Source organism: Chanodichthys erythropterus, chromosome 12, assembly GCF_024489055.1.
Source record: "Chanodichthys erythropterus isolate Z2021 chromosome 12, ASM2448905v1, whole genome shotgun sequence".
NCBI classification, from domain to species: domain Eukaryota; kingdom Metazoa; phylum Chordata; class Actinopteri; order Cypriniformes; family Xenocyprididae; genus Chanodichthys; species Chanodichthys erythropterus.
In genome coordinates, this window is record NC_090232.1 from 53,993,002 (window position 1) to 54,015,428 (window position 22,427).

Below are 22,427 nucleotides of genomic sequence, written 5' to 3' on the forward strand. Positions count from 1 at the left end.
TCGCTGGAAATGAGAATAGTTTACTATCATTTGGTGATGGTGACGATGAAGAAAAATGTCACGTTGCATAGAAATATTTCACCCAAAAGGCAAGCCCATGGATACTGCATGCAATTTGCAAACTTTGCACGAGAGCCGATGAAGGAGTCTCTACAGTTAAAGCGAAAGCTTCTTTTAGCATCAGACGCTGCATTAACAGCACACTGATTCTCTCAGACGCTTTGAGATCTGAATCTACCTCACTGCTGATAATGATAGATATCTTAATATTTCTCTTGTGGACCATTCAATAGAGATACAAAGACACTCTGTGAATAGATCACCCTGCAATTCACTTTTGATGTGGGATGTAGTTTTGTAGTCTGTTTTAAAAACATTTTCTTTGAGGAGTGTTCAATATTCATACAAGTGTGGTTATGGTGATGAATACTTGGTACTATGGTGATGCATGTCTTTCACACATTTCATCACATCGCCCTGTTAGCTTGCATATGGGTGGCACCATTATAGAGAATAAGGAAATAGAGACGTGAGAAAGACCAAAAGAGGATGTGTGTACTTCTGATGATAGTCACATTCTTACATCATATTCAAGGAACACTTGATCAGTTTTTGCTGTCGCTGGATTGTGATCGGATCTGTTTTTTCTCTGGATATCTGTGAGACTGAAGTCAGTCTGGAATGAGGGCTGCCATCATCATCTTCATCTTCATCACACTCTGCCTGATCTCAGGTCAGTTCTTCACTGGTCAGTCTGGCTCAAATAATATATTATATGATCTAGACTGATGAAATATAATAACCCAGAGCAAATGAACTTGTGTTTGTCAGGTCAGGTACTTTGTTTCAGTGTGTTTGGATGCGCTGGAGGGAGTTTGATGTTCAAGTGTTTGTACAAGAAACAGAATGATCAGCATAAAGGGAAGTATTTCTGCAGAGACAGGAGCTGTAAGATTGGCATCAGTTCTGAGCTTCAGCGTCGCTGGGATTATAACGGGAGATTCGCTCTGTATGATGATGGAAACAGCAGATTCTTCACAGTGTTTATCAGGAACCTCAACGGAGAGGATGATGGGAAATATGCATGTGGAAACAATCAGAAATCTCATGATGTTGATTTAGAGGTGAACAGAGGTACGTGTGACACTTTATAACTTACTACAGCAAATATTTTATTATAGTACGATTAAAGGTGCACTACTGAAGATTTTTGACTAAAAATGAACAAAAATGAATTACTAAGCACATAAATCGATATTCAAAACCGTTTCCATGCCTTGCACTGATTCACAACAGTAAATGTATTATAATAATTCATACTTTGAGCTGTCAGGTCAGATTATACATTATGAAAATGTCAGTTCATTCATCTTTGTATGTTCATGTCCCTTCTGTAAAAAGAAAACAGACTATATGTAAATTACTTGTTCAGATGATATTTTTAGGATATTTTAGATGTATATTTTTCTGTCAATATGTCTTGACAACAGATCACAGGCAACCTTAAATACCTATAAACAACCAAAACCCATGAAAAAAAAAATACTTAGAAAAGAACTTGCAGATTTGTGTTTCAAACAGAGATGGTGATAGAGAGGCCAAACTTCCCTAGTGCACCTTTAATAACACTAGGCCTGGTTTCACAGACAGGGCATAAGCCCAGGATACACTACGCTGAATTCAAAGAGCTAGCAGCGAGAAAAACCAACAGTGTTTCAGTCTCGTGTCGGCTGCGTGAACACACAGCACAGATTACAGCTGACTAGCATGTGTGTTCTGAGCCTGTGTGTAAGGAACTGTCTATATCAGCAGGTGTCAATAATCGATATTTGTCATTCAAAACCCAGATAGCAACACTGTGTCGGCCCAAATCCGGCCCACATCTGGCACATGCGGGATGATGAGCAGAAACACAAGAACTACAACTGACTTCAGTCACAGCCTTAGAGGAAATCAACTAAAGATAATAATAAATATTTCTGCAATACAGCTCAAGCTCATGTCACAGAAACACAGGGTTTGTAATGTTAGTGTATTAATGGCGCAAAACATTTTTTTTCATCTAAACAACAACATTGATTAGTTAAATCACCAACGGCTAACAGCCAACACCTGATCTCATTTCAATTTTTATTGCTGCTGCTAATGTGTTTGGTAAACACACTACCACAGCAGTCAGAAAAGACAGTTATATATGTATAAAGTTAAGAGGCCAACTAATGGAAATATCAATCACCATCATGGTAACCTCAAATGTAACAAACGAGTTAAACTTCTGTTAATTCTCAATAAGAGCTTCTGTAAACGTGTGACAGAAATAAAGTCAGTCAAGTTAGTAATAAGTGAAGCTGGTAATGCTATTTGTGGAGTTGTTGAATCAGATCTTCAGAGATTTCATGTCTTTTATCTTTAGTTGATTTCCTCTAAGGCTGTGACTGAAGTCAGTTGTAGTTCTTGTGTTTCTGCTCATCTCTTTTTTTCTTCTTTCCCTCAGTGATTCTGCTTGAAAACAGGCTTGTTAATGTTGAAATGACTCTATAAATAATACATACGATTTTGTGGATCAGATAAGGTCCAGTTCTTTGCTCTTGGCTGACATTTGGCATTTTTGTGGCCTGCTTGTGGTCCAGATCTGGCAAACAGGAGTGGTCCGCCCAAGTGCCATCATTCCTGCCACATGTGGGCCAGATCATCATCCCGCATGTGCCAGATGTGGGCCGGATTTGGGCCGACACAGTGTTGCTATCTGGGAAGGAAAACAAGGTGTATACACAGATACAGTGGCGTGCACAGAGCACCACGAGTGCAGAGGCACAAACTCTGGCTACTGGGAGCCGTTATAACGTTTAGTTTTTACCATTTAAGGATCATTAATATTTACATTTGTTGTTTCAACTACCATTTTGTACAGGTGCATCTGGAATGCGATAAAATACCCTCTCTTTCTGTATTTTCACGATTGGATAGCTATCCGATCAAACTAATGAAGTGATAAGGTATGCATGAACAGAGTTTCCACATGCATCACAGTAATTTTGTTTAATAGGACTCAATATACTTGATTGAATGAACAGCAGAGGAAGCTGTAAGCTGTCAGTCAGTAACTTGAGTGTGATGTGCAGCGGTCGCGATAATGGTTTATCAGAGCCGCACGCTTTCAATGACTTGTGCAGTTTAAGTCTTACACTTTAACAGCATTTATAACTCTTAACTTAATAAAACAAGCTGTGTTACTATGAGGAATCCGTATGCAGGTACGAGGTACTTTTCCAGTCAACACGTGAGATAATGCGATGATCACAGGGAGAGTAATAAGTGAGCTCATTCTCAAAGTGTTGAGCAGGTTGAGAGGAGGCGGTTCAAACATCAGTCACTGTGGGGCATTCTACTTCCTGTTTCTCAGTGACATCACAGAGTGTCACATGGTGAGCTCACAGTATGAGTGCATCGCATCACGGTTTACTCTTGTAACACAAGTTGGAAGCTGGAAGCTATAAATTTTACTTTATATATTTTTAAATATGGATATTTTTCATACAAAAACCCATAGCTTCGCTTCAGAAGGCCTTTATTAACCCCCTGGAGCCGTATGGATTACTTTATGATGGATGGATGCACTTTGTTAGGGCTTCAAAATCTGTCCCCTCATTCACTAGCCTGCTATTATAAAGCTTGGAAGAGCCAGAATATTATTAAATAAATCTCTGATTGTGTTCGTCTGAAAGAAGAGCTAGGATGGCTTGAGGATGAGTATGTTTTGGGTGAATTATCCCTTTAAGCTTTGTCTGTGAAACCAGAGGATAATGTTTTATATTTCAGTGCATGTCACAAGGTTTTGTTGAAATCATTTTCAGAGTCTGGTTGTGGGACGTCTGTTATCCAGGACGAGTATGTTGGACAAACGATCACTTTCCACTGTGAATATGATGATAAGTTTAAATCACACACCAAAGTCTTCTACAGACTGAAAGAGGGTCCTGTCCATGTGCAGAACAGCTCACAATCATCACAATCATCTGAGGAGAAGATCATTCTGTCTGACAGTCATGAAGATCAGATTACTGTGACCATTAGACACATTTCTGCAGATGACGGAGGAGTTTATTTATGTGGAGTGGAGAGATACGGATCAGATCCATCAATTACTCACATAACCTTCATTAAAGAGATTCAGCTGAATGTTAATAGTGAGTTTAGATTATTTTTAATGAAAAAATCCTTACAGCTCTAAATAAGAAAAGTAAATCCCTCCTGACTTTTAATAATTGAATAAATCAAGAAATCAATCTCATTTTGCAGGTCGAATAGCTTCTGTCCAGGTTCAGGCCTACTCCAGTAAATCAGTCTTCATCACGTGTAAATTTCCACAAGAGTTCAGAAGAAACAAGAAATTCATCCAGAAAGATTCATCACAGAAGATCATTGTTGATGAACAGAATCAATGGGTCCGTCATGATAAAGTTCACATGTATGATGATTCCAGTGAAGGACTTCTGAAGGTTTTTATCAGTGATTTAACTGAAGATGATGGAGGAACGTACAGGTGTGGAGTGAATATCGCTCATCTGTTCACTGACGTCACACTGACAGTAAATCAAGGTAAAGAGATTCTGTCTGGAGATTCATTGGACACTTTCTAGCAGTTATATTGAGGGATTCTTTTGATATTTTGAAAGGGGGGTATATTTGATACTATTGATATTATATATTTTTCATTGTTTTTGTGTATAGTTGATCATTTTCGTGCATCAAATAAAGCATCTGCTGTTATTGGTGGAAGTGTGAATCTCACCTGCGATTTCCCTGAGAAACACGGCGAGACCTTCAAACACATCTGCAGAGAGAACGAGCAGAAGATATGTGAGAGCATCAGTTCATCAGAGCAGAAACGCTTTGAGTTTTCTGTCAGTACAGCAGGAGTTTTTACAGTGATCATCAGTAATGTGAGCGAGAGAGATGCTGGAGTTTACTGGTGTGGAGCAGAAACCAGAGACACACATCTGACTTCTGTCTCTCTCACCAATCAACATCACCTCACTGTGACCAGTACGTACAGTCACCATAAACCAGATAACATGTGCATTCATTGTAGGATATAAACACTTTCATTCTCTTGACTATTAGTGCCTCCAGTGGTCGGACGTGAAGGAGATTCATCAGAGATCAAATGCCCTTATAATGCAAAACATTCAAGAGAAGTAAAGCAACTTTACAAAGGAAAGTGTTTCACTGAAGATGCTAAAAAGATCATTCAATCAGATGAATCCCATATTAATAAACCAAATATTTCAGTAAAGGATGATCCTGAACTCAATCTCTTCACTGTGACCTTGAGTGAGCTGAGAGCAGAGGATGCTGGGATATACTGGTGTGCAGTGAGAGATGAGTTTAATCTTCACACTGAACTCATGATCGTCATGAAAGATGGTGAGGGTGTTTCTGGAGAAAATCTCAATGTTTCTGATCATTCTGTTCTCATACTCATATTTTCTCTCTTCAGCGGTCACTCGTGAAGCGTCTGTCGGAGGATCAGTGTCCATCAGCTGTAAGTTCATCAGGAATCACACGAGGTTTTTCTGCAGAGGAGATCAGCCGAACATCTGTGTGCGAGATGGAGTTCGTGTTTCATCGAATACGAGAACAAATGGCCGATTCTCTGTGACTGATGAAACCTCAGCTGGAGTCTTTACTGTGAACATCAACAACCTGACAGAAGAGGATTCTGGGAAATACTGGTGCGCAGAGGAGAGGTCTGGGTCGTTCGTTTTCACTGAAGTTCATCTACATGTGAACCAAGGTAAAATACTCTTTCATTAAAAGGATTGTTCACAAAGAAATTAAAATGCCCTTTCTTCAAATTAACACAAAAGAAGATATTTTGTTTCGTCCATGCAATGAAAGTCAATGGGACCCAATGCTGTTTGATTTCAAATATTCTTCAAATATTCTTCTTCAACAATTTATGTTGTGAAGAAATAAAGTCTCACAGGTTTGAACTAGTGTTGTCAAAAAATATAGATATTTCGAAATGTATCAATACTGAAATAACTGAAATGGTTCCAGTGCTCCTTTTCTGCAGTATTGATATACCGATACCTGCGTGTTGTTGCTCTCTCTTCTCTCTGACGGCAAAATTACACACACCCGCCTCCTCTCATTCACTCTGCATGTTGTGAAGCAAGCAGAGCAAAGTGAGCATTTTCAGTTCATTTCAACTCATTCACTCTGGTTAAATAGTGCTTGTATTGTGCATAATTCCATTCATTTAAAAAGTTTCACGCTCACACCAAAAGCATGCAACACTGATCTATATAAGTGTCATGCACATAAAGCCGCCTCTCAAACAGCTCATGAGTACAAAATTTTGCAATTTTTTGTGGCTTATTGTGATTAAATGGTCAAATACATACAAAATAGTCAAAAAGCCTGTCCTGCTGAGTATTTGGGTACAAACAGTCCGTTTTGTACTGTGTATATTTGAAAAAGAATGAACCCATGTTGTGTAACAGTATATAATTTAGGATCTGTGCATAAACTCTTAAAGTGACAGCAGCTTAATAAACCTGCTGTGATCTGTCAATGTTAATTAAAAAACAAAAGCAAAAGAAAATCACTTGCTGCTCTATTTTTTACAATAAAAACTATCCAGTGTTATTTTACATTTGATTATTTCCATTTCTTTTGTATTTCTTACCCAAATACTATTGTTACACCCACCTGAAAAACGTCTCAGGTTACGCATGTAACCATGGTTCCCTGAGAACAGGGAAGGAGACTCTGCGCTGAATTTGCGCTATGGGGAACGTCACTCGTGACAGGTGTTCGAAATGCCAAGAATCACACAACTCCAATCCTATTGGCCGGCGTCAGCCTATGACGCTGAACGGCGCAAACCGTGACGTATAAAGGGAACGCCCGAGGAAGCAGTCAACACCTTCTCGTCTTTGAGGGACTGTTCTGCAGGCACCCCGGAGCATGGCAGGGAAGCACAGAGTCTCGTTCCCTGTTCTCAGTGAACCATGGTTACATGTGTAACCTGAGACGTTCCCTTTCGAAAGGGAACTCCGACTCTGCACTGAATTTGCGCTATGGGGAACGATATACCCACGCCGCCATGCTAGAGGAGAGTGCATGTCTGGACAAATGTCTGGCAGTTCCAGGGAAAAATCGTGAGCAACTCTCCAAGGCTTTCAGAGACACCATCCCCTACGGCCAACTGCCCAAGCTGAGCCTAAAGAGACCTTTCGTAAAAGGCCTGCCAAGGCCGCTCAAGGCATCTGGGACCAACAACCCGTAGAAAGTGGTCCCTTAAAGGGAATGTGGCCAGGGAACCAGAGGAACCCCGGCCAGTCACTAGGGGGAAAAAATTCACCCCTGACGCCACCAAGGAGGCCGTACCAATTTAGCGAAAGCCAAATATAGACTGGGCCAACCTTGTCTGGAACACAGAATCTCCAATGCGCGAACTCCAAAAGAGGAGGGCAGGTAAGAGCGACTGCGAAAGGGCAGTGAGCAACTCAAACCCACACACAGAGATGGGCATCCTGGAGAGCGGAACTCAGCTGAGCGCTATGAACCCTCGTATTGAGGGGAGTAAAACCACTCATCCTAGGATCTACTTAGCTTCTGATAAGCGCTGAGGAGGCTGTGCGCTAAAAACCCTGGCACAGGGGAGCACAAACCAGCCTGGGGCCAGTCTGAACGGGAGACTTCACAGAAGTCTACAACCAATGACCAGCTAAGGGAGCTAAGGCCAGAGGCCAAAAAGGCCAGAACTACGAAATCACAAAGAATAGTGATAATAGTGTTGATGAATATAAACACCTATACCTAGCCCTAGCCTGCCGCTAGCTATAGTCTAAAGAGACCATGCTATGCTTAGGCTCATCTTAAAATCACAAAGCGAGGAAAGACGAGCACCAAGCAACAGTGCCAAAAAGCAACCAAACGCACATAACTGAAACGAAGAGCGCCAACTCCAAACAAGCATAAGGGGTTAGGAGAGAAGCTACTCTAACACAGGAGGCTGAAATAACACAGCGACAAACAACAGCTGTAAGTATAAACAGTCAAACTAGCGTTTCAGTTATCAAGCCAAAATTAACCCCTTCTATGCCAAACTATATGCTCAGGGAAACTATACAGGAAAAAACAAGGTCTACATTTTCCTTTTAGAGGGGATAAAAAGACCTCGCTTACCTCCTGCAGCCCGTAGGACGAAGATACCTTCCCCCTCTGTCAGAGTAGAGAAGGAAAATCCAAAGTCCTTTAAGCCTAAAAGTACTTTCACTATCAAGCCAGAAGGTAGGCCGTCAGAAAAACATTCATCATGGGCCCTGACCGTCGGCCTGACTGCAAAAGCCCGAGCATACAGTATGTTCTATCAATGCTGCCAGGAGGTGGAAGAAGAAAGCGAGCGAGGGCGAGATGTTTCAGCCCCCGCGAGAAGAGATCGATCATCTGCGCTGCTGACGCCTATGCTCGATCACCTCCCTCAGGTCTTGTTTCTTCTTCTTTGCATCCCGCTGCCTCTGCGCCTTACTCCGGGGAGGAAGAGGCGCACGAGCGACGACGCTAGCTGTCTGGGCCTGCCTCTGAGCCTCGGCTCGAGACAGCCCGGGACCTCCCTGATCAAGATCCTTGAGCAGATCAGCCTGGTATGCTTGCAACACTGCCATAGAGTGCAGCGCAGCGCCAGCCTGACCTGCAGCGGCGTAAGCCCTGCCATTCAGGCGTAATGTCAGCTTCAGCGCCTGGGATGGCAGGGCCGGAGCTCTCAACGACAGTGCGCTGCCTGTAGCGAGATAATTCAAAAATGTCTCGTCTATAGGAGGCATCAACGTATACCCATACCGGCCCAACCCCTCAACATCAGCAAAACTGGCTCGCTGATGTCGATGAATTCGGGCCGAGTACGGGTTCTTCCATGCCCTCAAGATCTCGACATGCAGATCGGGAAGGAATGGAAGGCTCCCTGGAGTTATAGGGTTATGATCTGAAAGGAACTGCTCATCTAGTCTACCGCGCGCAGGTTCTTTCTTAACGCGCTCCCAAGGCAGTTGTAGTCTATCCGCAGCGGGTTCCATAACCTCCAATAACTCCGTATACGCCGGGCAGGGCGGCCTAAAAGAGGCTGCGGGCTCACCCACCGCCTCTTCCTCAGCCATCTCCTGCTCTCTGGGGCTTACCACCAGCAGAGCACTCGCTCCTGGGTCCGATGACGTCACAGACAGGACATCATCGTCATCCAGGAGCGCGTCCTCGTCAGTCGCCCTCGGCCTGAGAGAGCTTCACACCCCTCTCAAATTCCTCTGCGAGCTCCACCTGAGAGCCCCATGATTTCAGCCGCCGCTCTGCCTCAGCACGAGCAGGGCCAGAACCACCGGGCAACGGTGCTGACGCCTCTCCCCTCGAGAAGACGGCCAAACGAGAACGGAGCGTCTTCATGGGCAGACACTCACAGTTAACACAGACAGCAACTTCAAGCACTCTCCGTGCGTGCTCCTCGCCCAGACACATAACGCACAGGTTGTGTGTGTCCTCCGGTGTAAGAAACCTAGGACACGGATCAGCACACTTTTTTTTCAGACATGATTAGAGTATCCTTACCGGAATAGTGAGACAGGCACGAACAAAACAGTCCCGAAAAGACGAGAAGATGTTGACTGCTTCCTCGGGCGTTCCCTTTATACGTCACGGTTCGCGCCGTTTGACGTCATAGGCTGTCGCAGGCCAATAGGATTGGAGTTGTGAGATTCTTGGCATTTCGAACACCTGTCACGAGTGACGTTCCCCATAGCGCAAATTCAGCGCAGAGTCGAACTTCCCTTTCGAAAGGGAACTGTTTCATTTGTCTCTTTATTTTTATTTATTTATTTATTTATTGTAAACCTAGTTCAATGATTCAAAAAATTACAGCACCGTTTCTGGTTTTCTACAGATATTTTTCTTTGAGTGTGATCATTTTTAGATGTACTGTCACCTTAAAGCAACATGCTGTGGTAAAGTCCACCACTTCAGAGTTATTTTCAGCTGAAAACCACAGACAACAGGAAGCATCAAAATCCTCTGTATTTAAATAAAACTAGCTGATGCTTCTGTTTTAGATTTTAGTTTAAGAATGTGCAGAAAAAGGGTGTCAGTTTAAATGTTTTAGTGCAGGCATGCAGTTGACCCAGAAATAACCCATCACCTTACTGTCATTCCAGACCCACCTGACTTTGTTTTTGTTGTTGCTGCATTATTTTGTGGAGCACAAATTCCTTTTCAAAGTCCTTTCCAAGAAAAGTCTGTTCACTAGGCCATATTTGCAATGCTTCCGGGCAGCTATCAAGACCAACGCCTATTTACTTGAATGAGGAATACTTAAATCTCAAAAACTGCTTTCAAAAGTTACATTTAAAAACATTTCAAATCAGCAACTAAATCAGCATGAACTTTCTCACAATTGTTGTTACTTATGCTCAAATGGCGTTAAAAAGCTTATTTTTTCAGGCTGGAATAGCCAATGTGCAGTCATTAGCGTGAGGCTGTTTCTATGGCAACCAGAGCATCTAATGTCAGCAGTGACATTGACTTTATGAATTCTTTTATTTAGAAGGCGGGACTTATTCTGTCATATTGTGCATTTTACTTGCTCCCATTCATAGTAATATGCACCGTCTTAGCATTATCTAAGGTCTTTTCTATACACTGTGTGCAGAATTATTAGGCAAGTTGATTTTCTGATCATATTTTTTTTCCAAGCACATTTTACCAATTCCAATCCACATCAATCTTAATAACTACTATTAATATTGTTTTTAATCATTTATAAGTGATATATAATTGTTCATGAAGGCTGGAAATGAAGAATGCCCTATATTCAGGTGTGCAGAATTATTAGGCAGGTTTTCTTTTACAGGCAAAATGAGCCAAAAAAGAGATTTAACTCAGACTGAAAAGTCAAAAATTATTAAATACTCATGAGAAGGACGCAATACTAATGCAATACTAGAAATTACAAAGTTAAAGCATGACCAAGGAACAGCAAAATGCTCATTGGGTCACCGGGGTCATACAAAAACAGGTGGAAAAGAAAAGACATGTTAACTGCAAAATAATTAAGAATTAAGGTGAAGAATTAAGTGTGAAACCATCAGGAACCCTTTAGTCTCCAGCGCCACCATCTTCCAGAACTGCAACCTACCTGGAGTTTCCAGAAGTGCAAGGTGTCAGGATCTCAGAGACTTAGGTTAGCTAAAGAATCCTAAAAAATTACCCGCACTTAATAAGAATCACAAGCTAAAGAGTTATAAAATACATGAAAACTAGGTTTTTATAGGCCTTATAGACAGACAGCTTGAGAGTGACTCCTGAAGGACCAGCACCACATCCTCTTGTACCACTGTTTGAAGAATTTATCTTCCAGAATCTGGCAGTAAGGTGTGGGAGTTCACTTTTAGTCAATCTCTTATCCTGAAATGTCCATCTTGCAGAGATGGACTAAAAATGATCTTCCAAAACTTATTGCCAGATTCTGGAAGATAAATTCTGTTTTAATAAACATTTAATGGAGACAATTATTTTTCAATAAAACACTGACACCTAACAAGACGAAAAGAGGAGTTATATGTGTTAACCTGAGTGTTTTTTTATTTGTAACATATGTGGATGCATTAGTCCGCTATCAACAAAGGCACAGGGAAGAGACAGATAAAAGATGAAACCAAATAAATACATGATTATTATCATATATGAAGTTCTTTAAGGAGTCTCTGGTATTTTCCATAAACATGTATATTTATTATGGCATTAGTTAGCGTAAGTAGCCTTTAAAATTGAAGTAAATATATTTCTGCTCCATACGGTGATCATAATCCTCATGTGATCACAATCTGAAGATATTTCAAACACTGGTGTCTGAAAGTAAGTTTTAACCTGAAAATGGTTTAAAATGTCTGATGTGTTGAAGTTAGTTGGTAGCCTGATATAATAACACGGGAAATGAGCAGCGGTGTTGATCGTCTCCTGACTAAACTCCGCCTTTGTTCATGACCACTCCTCAAGCCCCAGTTGACCCGCTTTAGACCAACTTATTCAGTGGGCCAAAAACCCCTAGCCGTTGGCCCTGAGGAAGCCCCAATGAGGCTCGATCAAACCCTGGAAGTGACAATCGAAACACGACTGTCTCTAGCACGCTCTCTTTTGGCCCGACAGTGGAAACACGGCTATTGTCTTAACGAGTCATTCATTCAAACAATCTGTTCAAAACAGCTGATTCATTCACGAAGCAAGTGACTGCGTCTGAAAGCTTGTTGTGTCGCTGCCCTGTCAGGCAATGACTTGTGCATGAAAATATGTCACAAAATTGATTTTGGACAGACTGAGGCAGGTTTGCTCCAAGCCCCTGTTAATTTCCGATCCAGGTATGTGTGTGTGGCGTAATGGTGCTCCTTCTGTCACGAGGCTCATTTCAAGTAAAATAGGTGAATTATAGCAAGGCCACTACTGCCTTTGAACTAAGACTTCATTTTAGGGATTTTGCTTCTTACAGGCTCAAGAAGAGATTCAAGACTCAGATCCTGCATCGACTCCTCTCGATTCGACAACACAGTTACCCACAAACCCCTCTGATGGGCTCCTCTACGCTGCTGTCAGTTTCCAGAAGCATGCAGAGTCTGGTGTGCACTGTAGCGTCAGTAAGGAGGAGATTCACTCTGATTATGCATCTGTCAAACACAGCATCATGCCAAACTAATATTACCACTGGAGTTTAGTTTTTAATTCAGATCAAGAATCATGTCAGTGAATGAGAATATAATGACTGAGCAACAATCATTCAGCTTCATTGAGCAAGTCACTGAGCAGTTGGCGACACCTACAGGTCACTGTTGGGAAATAAACTGAAATGTTTCTCTCAGGGAGTGAAGGAAACATTGACTTCTATTGAATATTTTTTCACAGACCCTTTTTGAAATGTTTAACTAAAATCTAAACTTAAGAACTTATTTTTAAAATCACCTTTAATCTTTGTGAGCATCAGTTCATCAGAAGTGAAGCATTATGTTGTGAGCAATAAGCCAATCTGTGATGAGCGCTGCAGCTCGGAGGAAGAGCAAGAAAATATCTGTAATGACAGAAAATGTATCATTATAAATGTACTTGATGTCATGTTAGTAGGCTGTTAGTATCATACATTTTAGTCAAGTCACCTTTATTTATATAGCGCTTTTTACAATGCAGATTGTGTCAAAGCAGCTTTATATTGATAACTGGTACATAATTTTTGCTGCACAGCAGCTCTTAAATAATAGTGTCAATGCAGGCAGATCAAAGCACTGTTGAATAAATGTCAAGAATACTGTTGAATATCAAATGTCAAGTGTCCCCAACTAAGCAAGCCAAAGGCGACAGCGGCAAGGAACCCAAACTCCAACAGGTGACATCAGGTGACAAACAAGTGGCAAATAGGTAGCACTGAGTGGGCTTCATATGGCAGACTAAGTCCACCAAAGCAGAGAATGAAATCGGTTTAAACTCACTTAAATAATGTACTAATGAGGGTGGAATGATATAATCAGTGATAAAAATACTAACTTTAAAAGCATCAGTTTTGTTATTGAAAAACTCTAATCAGTCTGAGTAATATCATGGCCTCTAGTTATGTCAGGATTTAAAACTAGTCTATTGTTTTCAATGCTGCTTTAGGATTATTAGGAATATTCCTAATGAGATCTAAAGATCTTTTATGGATACTTAAGACATTTTTTAAATTGTATTGAAAATGCTGGATCTTCTGCTATAGAATCGGAAGACTACTGTAATTAATAAGGACATTGGGCTCTAAATGAGTTCAGTGATTCAGGTCAAATAATGATTGTCAAAACATAACCAACACCAGCTGATCTTATTTTCTCTTTGATCATCTGGATGTTATAACTCAGTTAAAACAGCCCAAACAAAATTTTATTTTAAAAAGTCAAGGGTCAAGAGCCCAACTAAAGCAAATGCCGATCTCCATGATGGTGGCTTAAAATTGTGATTTTCTAATTCTGCTTGTTATCATCAGGTGTCTTCAATAATGGTCAATCATCACTCAATTAATCACTTAATTAACTCATTAACTTTAACACCGCTTCAGTGTTCATTTAACACCCTTATTTTAACACTCTTGAGTGTGGTCTCACATAAACTCAGATGAGAGTTAATTTAACACTGCAGTTTTTTGATGTGTTTATTGTACTGACTAATGCTTAGATAAGGCTGAATCATAAAACACTGTCAAAGGTTGTACATTCACAATTGCATTACTGATGCTTTCGATTTTCTCAGTGAAGAAATGCATAAAGTCCTTACTACCTAACTGTAATGGATTATTCAGTTCAGATGATGTCTCTATTTGTTAATGAAAGTTTGGAAAATGTTAGAACGAAAAAAAGTTAGCTGGATTTGTTACTGATTTACTGAAATTACATTATAATGTTATAAAACAACTTCTATGGAAACACAAGGTCAATGCTGTAAGATGAACATTGTGTAATACACGGTCCCTCTGTGAACCCTCTAATCTCAGCGAGTGGATGTTTGTTTAACAGTGAACATTTAACTGGAACATGCGTTCACATGCAGTTGGCAAGCTAACTTTACTCAGGCAAATTTGAGCAAAATTAAATATTTTCTTTTTTTTATTCTGCACTTCTTTTATTTTTTCGAGTGGACTCACTGTGTTGTTGAATTGTGAAGGTTATCCTGATCGGAACAGGGTTTATAGATTCATTCACATATAAAGCTGAGTGCTACACAGATGCAGACCGTAAAGTGTGTGATCGTCGGGGACACGGCTGCGGAAAAAAAAAAGCTTCTGATCAAATACACCTCCACTGCTTTTCCCAGTGAGTACGTCCCCACTGTGTTTGATAATTATGCTGTCACTGTGATGGTCGATGGGAATCCAGTGACCCTGGGACTGTTTGATACAGCGTCACAGGAGGATTACGACAGGCTTCGACCACTTTCCTACCCTCAGACGGATGTGTTCTTGATCTGTTTCTCTCTTGTGGACCCGGACTCGTTTGGGAGCGTCCGTGAAAAGTGGTATCCAGAAGTCAGACATCATTGCCCCAACGCTCAGATCATTTTAGTCGGGACTAAACTTGATCTGAGAGACGACAAGGACACCATTGAAAAGCTGAAAAAGAAGAAACAAATCCCCATCACCTGCCATGAAGGCCGGGATATGGCTGAAGAAATAGGAGCTGTGAAGTACCTGGAGTGCTCAGCTGTAACACAGATGGGCCTTAAGACGGTGTTTGAAGAGGCCGTCCGGGTGACCCTGGACCCGTCCCTGGTGAAGAAGAGAGAGAGAAAGTGTTTTCTTATCTGAACTGACGGACACACTGCAACATCTGAGAGGAGAAAACAATGGAGGCAAGAATAATAGGAAACTGTGGGGAGAATTTATTTTCTTTTTTTTTTGTGAATATGGATCAGTTTACTGGTTATGTTTATGATTTAATGACACATTGTTGTTATTATTTTTTAATACATTGGTCTAACCAGACATATATTAGTTTACATCAGCAAATTTTGGTTTGGTAAAAAATATATTGGCTTGATTAACTATAATTTAGTTTGTTCAATTATTTATTGTTTAGTCAAGTATACCCTAGTGAAAAACTATACAATTTATTCGTATGCACACTATAAATTGGTATACTTAAACTATGTTAAATTGAAACAACTCATTTTGTAGTAAATGCATTTTAGTTGTCCAAAAGTTCAGTGGAACTATTCCAAGTATACTTAAGTACACTAAATATCTACTCTTGTGTTTAGGTTTTGAAATGCAGAAATCCCATTGTCTCTACACACTTCAACTCTCAATGCCACACAACTGCTCCTGATGTAAAACACAATGAAATTATTTAACAGTTTGACGCTGCGGATTTGAATGTGATGCATGAATTGAAATTAATTTAATACATTTTACATTGTTACTTTTCATGCAGTTAACAATTTATTTGACGTTTTAACTTTTTTGTGTAATTTTGGTCAGTATAAGTTTTCTTTATTTGTCATAATTTCACACATACACTTTTCAACTCATCAATGGCTCCCATTGCATTGCCAGAGCATTGTAATATATAACAATATGCAATCATGTGATTGTGGATTTGATCCACAGGGAATGCATGTGCTCATACAGTGTATATGCATTATAAATCATTAAGGATAGGTTTAGGGGTGGGGTGGGTTTTGCTAAATGGAAATAGGAGAAATGATGTAAAAAAAAAAATCCACACATTGCATTTAAATAAACACGCATTTTGATTGGTAACGACGGTCATACATAATTTCATGACGACAGACGTAAAATGACACTCATTATTTTTACACCGGCTAGAGGGCGCATGACTTTAAAACGTAAATATACGTCGCAATAAGGTGCTTGAAAAACAACCTATAGGGTCAGTCTGTGGGAATCATATGCTGATTCTTGATGTCTGTGTTCATACTGCTGTTGGTTCTCAAGCTGTGAAATCACAGGGCTACAAATCACCAATACTGAAGTTACACATCGACAGCATATATTCAAAGATTCAGACTCGTAAAGGCATGCAAGTGAATCGGGTCATTTCATAATGATAATGTCACAATTTTCATATTTTGTGCTTTATAAACACAAAGTTGCAACAGTCAGAGAAAAACTAATATCGAAAAGTCAAGAGCCCAACTAAAGCAAACACCGATCCCCATCATGGTGACCTGAAACGAAACTTTCATTAAAACATCAACATGTACACATCCGGTAATTTAAAACATTAACATCTAAACATCTGTTAATTCTCAGTAAGAACTTTTGTTGATGTGTGACAGAAATCAAATCAAACTGGTTAATAATAAGTGTAATAATGTTTAATGGCTGAAGTCAGATGTAGTTGTTGTGTGTCTTTTTTTCTGTTCCTGTTTCTCTTTCCTTCAATGATTCTGCTTGTTATCATCAGGTGTCACCACTAATGGTCAATCATCACTTTAATGATCTCATTAACTTCAACACTGCTTCAGTGTTACTCTAGCACTGTGTGGACACATATGTACACTGAGGGGTGTTCATTTAACACTGATGATTTTGCTTTATGTCTGTAAAGTTCTGGTCCAGATGTATATGAGATGCTTGAGGAGTCTTGCAGCACCAGCCAGCAGGGATCATCCTGAAGCTTTCACATGTCCACCCACCGAAGCTATAAGCATGGTTGAGCCCAGTTAGGACCTGGATGGGAGACCTGATTAGATAGCTGCTGGAAGAGGTGTTAGTGAGGCCAGCAGGGGGCGCTGCTCATCCTGTGATCTCAGTGGGTCCTAAAGCCCCAGTACAGTCGCCATAAACTGTACTGTCTAAAGGGTTCATATCAGCCCTAGAAAGATAAGAAGTGTAACCCTGGTGTAAAACAGTCCATACAGCACATCACATAACCCCAGCCTGTGCTGTGTCTGTAGTGAATGTGTGAAAAAAGCTTCACTAAACATTTATAATGCGCCTGAAGAGAATATTCACCACTCTCTTCAATGACAAACACTGCCACATAGACCAGAGACACCAGTAACAACCTATTTGTATGTAGCATATTCTCATATCATTATGTTTGCTGAATAAAATCCTCTAGAATCTGTGACACATTATATTAAAGAAGTTAGAAGTAAATTGTCTAAGAGGTATCTAAGTAAATTAAAACATTAAAATAACTTACTATTATTATTATTATTATTATTATTATTTTAGTACATAATATTAAATATAACAGTATCTCTGAAATGATAAATCAAAGCACATTTGCAGCTGTAGTCATGTGATCATATGATTATTTACATAAGGGGAGTGAACCTGAGCACTCTCAGTCAGTCCATTCATTTGTCATTCGTCCAGATCAAGAAAGAGAAAGAGAGTGGCGAGCACTGCAAATATAAGAGATCATTGAGCATCTGAAACAAAAAAAGAGGATTTCTAGAAAAATGGCACCATCAATTACAGGTCAGTAAAAGTCACCTAGTTAATCTGATGCCATCATCAAGAAGAACATTAATCTTAAAGAGTTTAGTATAGTATTTATTACTAAACATAGCTATTGGATTGCTTAAAATGGCTGAAATTTGTGCAGAGAATGAGAATGAAATAATTTGAGAAAGCTCTAGCAAATCTTAGAAGCAAATCTAATACCAATGAGACTATTAAAGATCAAATGGCTCATTCAGAGAAGTAAATACAATAAAAAATAAATCATAAACCTGGTACAAGCTCAGCTAGAGAATAAAACTGGCTTTAGGATACATTTAAAAGTGGTTATGAATATGGGACCATGAAAAGAAGAGAAAAGTCAAGAAAGCAAGTCAAGGAAAAGGCAAGAAAGCAGTTGTTTGCATGACCTGGGGACTGATGGATCAATTATGAATAATTTTTGTTATGAAAACATGTTGAATATGGATAAAAGAAATCAATGAACCTTGCTGGCATTATATTAGGAGGTTGTTTACTGCTCAGAGTCAAAGAAAACTTTAAAACAGTTTAAGTTTTCTGGACTTTTCACCAGTTTTATCATCTTGCGAGGTGACAATCACACAACTATATATAGCCTATATATTAGAGATGCACCGCTATTAAATTTATTTGCCGATACTGATAGCCGATTATTCAGAATGATATCGGCCGATGCCGATAGTTTGGTTTTTCTTAAGGAAAAAAAATCTCTCCCAAATAGTGTTGCAAACTAGGGGAACCCTCTCATTTGGTACACTACAATATTAGAGGTTACAATTAACAACAGAAGTTTTATATTCAGCTGCTGTTTATTTTCAGATATAATAATTACACTCAAATAAAAGTATCACATAAGGTAGTTTTCATAAGCACTTGTTGTGTTCATGGCAAATTTACATAAACATATAATTAGCAGTAAATAAGCTCCTAGTCTTTTTTTATACAAATATAGTATAGTATAGATAGCCAAGGAACTGTGAACATTCCTGAGGTAAATGTGACATGATGTGACATTGTTCACAAGCTGTTTTATAGACGTAAATAAATAAAGTGATTACATGATACATGATACATTACGGTAAGTTGTACTGTATCTTTCAACATACCTTTGATGTTCTTGTTCATGCATGTCATAAGCACCTCCACCTGAACTGAGGCATTACAGCGATCTGACATGTCATGTTTAAGAGTGCCAATGTGCCATTTATTGTTTGAATTTCATGATAAAATGGACAGAAATTGAAAACTGAAACTTTTATTTTTATCAGAAGTATCAAAGCACAAATATCTTTGTGATTATTGGATGGGAGGCGCTACAAATAATATTTGATGTAGGAAAAAAGAAAAGAAAAAGAAAACCTGGCAACCCTGGCTTGAACCACAGGTGATTAAACTGTGAATGTGTTAATTCAACACAAGTGATTTTCTTCACACACTCAGTATGTATGAGTTGTAGTCTAACACATTTTTACACACTCTTTTGATTGACAATATATAATCTGCCCTGACTATCGGCCATTTTATTATTATAGTGATAATAATAGCTTTTCCAACATTCCAACATTTGAATATTAAACCTCAACAAAACTATCTATTAAAGACAAGTGTTTGTGTGTGTGTGTGTGTGTGTGTGTTATTATTCTGAAAACAATTTGTCCCTCCATCTTTAGGAGATCTGAGGATTGTTTTGTTGGGAATGACTGGAGCTGGAAAGAGTGCATCAGGAAACACAATCCTGGAAAGAGAAGAGTTTAAAGTGGAGTTTAATCCAGAGTCAGTTACTCGACAATCTAAGAAAAAAGAGATAAGAAAAGGTGGACGGACCATCTCAATAATCGACACTCCAGGCCTCCAGGATTCAGGAGTAAAGGAAAATGAAGTGAAGGCAGAAATAAAGAAGTGTATGGAAATGGCTGCTCCTGGTCCTAATGTGTTCCTGCTGGTCATCAGACTGGATGAGAGATTCACAGAAGAAAAGAGGAACACAGTGAAATGGATTCAGGAGAACTTTGGAGAAGAAGCTGCTCGTCGCACCATCATTCTGTTCACTCACGCTGATTCTCTGAAGAATAAACAACTGCTGAACCATATAGAAGACAGTCCAGATCTACGGCAGTTAATTATCAGCTGCAGTGGCAGATATCATGCATTCAACAATGAAGACAAAGAGAATCAAGCTCAAGTCAATGAGCTGCTGGATAAGATGGATGAAATTGTGCTTAAAAATGAAGGGAAGGTCTACACTAATGAGATGTACCATAAATCAAGGATGATGGAAACAAACTCTGAAACAGTAGTTAATGTATTAGCATGTATTATTATTTGTGCTATTGGTATTATTTTATTTTATTATTTTAAATACTAGAGTAGCTTTAGTAGTTGGAGTAGTAGTTTGTAACATAATACAAATAGCACAAGCAGTTGCAGCAGCAACCACAAAGAAGCTGTAGAAGAAGTAGAAGAATATGTATTCTAAGTAATATAAAATAGAAAAATGATTTATGTTTATTTAAAAAAGAATAAAATTTCAGTGTGCTTTTACTTTTCCTCATCAGGAAAAGTACACTCTTAGAAAGGATGTGTTAAAACTGACTCAAACTGTGTTAATTCTGACACATTCATTGAGTCAATGATTTTAACACAGTGAATGTGTCAGGAAGGTTAACCAGAGGTGTAGTCAAGACCAGACCCTCCAAGACCGAGACCAAGACCATTCAAGAGGGAAGTTAATGAGATAATGAAGTCATTAATCAAGCAGTAGTGATGAACACCTGCTGTTAACAAGCAGAATCATTGAAGGAAAGAGGAAAACAACAACAAAATATAACAAAAAAAACAAAACAAAAAAAAAACACCTGTGCTACTTCTGAACATGAAGATCAAATGATCAATGATCTCTTTGTCAAGTCCAGCCAAAAAACATCACTTACACATCAGTGCTTGTGTTTTGGGACAACACTCTTTGTGTTCATTTTTACACATTCATTGTGTAATGATTTTAACACATTAAATGTGTCAGGAAGGTGATCTGCTGTTAACAAGCAGAATCAAAGGAGAAAATCACAATTTTAAGTCACCATCATGGAGATCAGTGTTTGCTTCAGTTGAGCTCTTGACCCTTGACTTTTTAATATTGTATTTTGTTTTGGGCTGTTGTAATTTTAATTTTAACAGTGGTGAGAATAATAAAGCATGTTGCAGTGCATTCTGGGTGCCACCAATCAAAATTCAACAATGGGTCCCATCATGCATTGCTGCATGATTAAGTTAAGATCTGAATTGTCTTAGTAATTTCCATTATTGTCACTATTTTATTTTTTGCTGTGACCTTTAGTAGCTTGTTTTCTAATGTGATCTGTTTATCAGAATATTTTGCTTGTCATCGCTGTTGACTTTCACAGGCTGATTCTTGATGTCTGTGTGTGCCTTAAATTTATTATTATTATTATTATTATTATTATTTTTATTTTTTTATCAGAACAACTTTTGAGAAATCCTTCAAATTATATTGAAAAAGTTGATCTAAATGAGTTCGTGATTAAGGTCAAATAATGATTGTGTGAAAACATAACCAACTCCACCTGACCTTCTTTTCTGTTTGTTTATCTGGCTGTTATAACTCAGTTAAAACAGCCCAAACAAAATCTAATGTTAAAAAGTCAAGGGTCAAGAGCCCAACTAAAGCAAACCCTGATCTCCATGATGGTGACTTGAACTTGAACTAGTGATTCTGCTTGTTAACAGCAGGTGTTCATCACTAATGTTCAATAGTCACATGATTAATGAATTATCTTGATTGAATGGTCTTGTTTTGGTCTTGGAAAGTCTGGTCTCGTCCACGCCTCTGGTCTTGAATGGTCTTGGTTTTGGAGGTCTGGTCTTCACCTCTGAAATGAACACAAAGTTGTGTAATTGTGTAATATTAACACATTACAGGTGTTCTTGGCTGCACAGATTGTGTTGATGCTGTGAACAAATACACAGGTTGTGTTCATTTTAAAACTACACATAATATGTGTAAAACAATTGGATTCTCCAACACATTTTTATGCAATATTGACACAAAATGTGTAAACTAGAGTGTTACACATAATATGTGTTATTTTTCAACACATTTCTTCTTAGAGTACAGTAATTTACTGCTCTTGTTTCACTGTGAATTCAAATGATGTTGTCTTTAATCATGATGCCACTTTAAGAAATTATATTGTTTATTACTGTAATTGTTTTGAAGTCACCATGATCAGTGTTCATTTTGGGATCTTGGACCTTGTATATTCATATTCAAATTTCTGTTCTAGCCAAATCAGAAAAAAATGTGTTTACAAATGTGTTTTCAAATTCATATATGTTTGTAGATGGATATTTCACAATAGTGAAGCAATGGTTGAGATTTATCTTTGAAAGATGTGAC

At 39.0% G+C, this 22,427-nt stretch overlaps 1 protein-coding gene and 1 pseudogene across 2 annotated transcripts; both read left to right on the forward strand.

Annotated features, from left to right (window-relative positions):
- The first annotated feature begins 598 nt into the window (after positions 1 to 598).
- On the forward strand, positions 599 to 21,642 carry LOC137031888 (polymeric immunoglobulin receptor-like). Of its 2 annotated transcripts, none has more exons than XM_067403242.1 (8): positions 599 to 748; positions 832 to 1,134; positions 3,855 to 4,187; positions 4,300 to 4,599; positions 4,732 to 5,046; positions 5,125 to 5,427; positions 5,501 to 5,797; positions 19,684 to 21,642. In XM_067403242.1, the coding sequence occupies exons 1-8, from the start codon at positions 682 to 684 to the stop codon at positions 20,376 to 20,378; spliced, it is 2,613 nt and encodes an 870-aa protein (XP_067259343.1). In that variant the 5' UTR covers positions 599 to 681; the 3' UTR covers positions 20,379 to 21,642. The 2 variants fall into 2 exon arrangements, with proteins under 2 accessions (XP_067259343.1, XP_067259344.1); XM_067403243.1 differs by having other exon boundaries at positions 599 to 733.
- Positions 14,711 to 15,411, forward strand: LOC137031890 (ras-related C3 botulinum toxin substrate 1 pseudogene; annotated as a pseudogene).
- Positions 21,643 to 22,427: the final 785 nt, after the last annotated feature.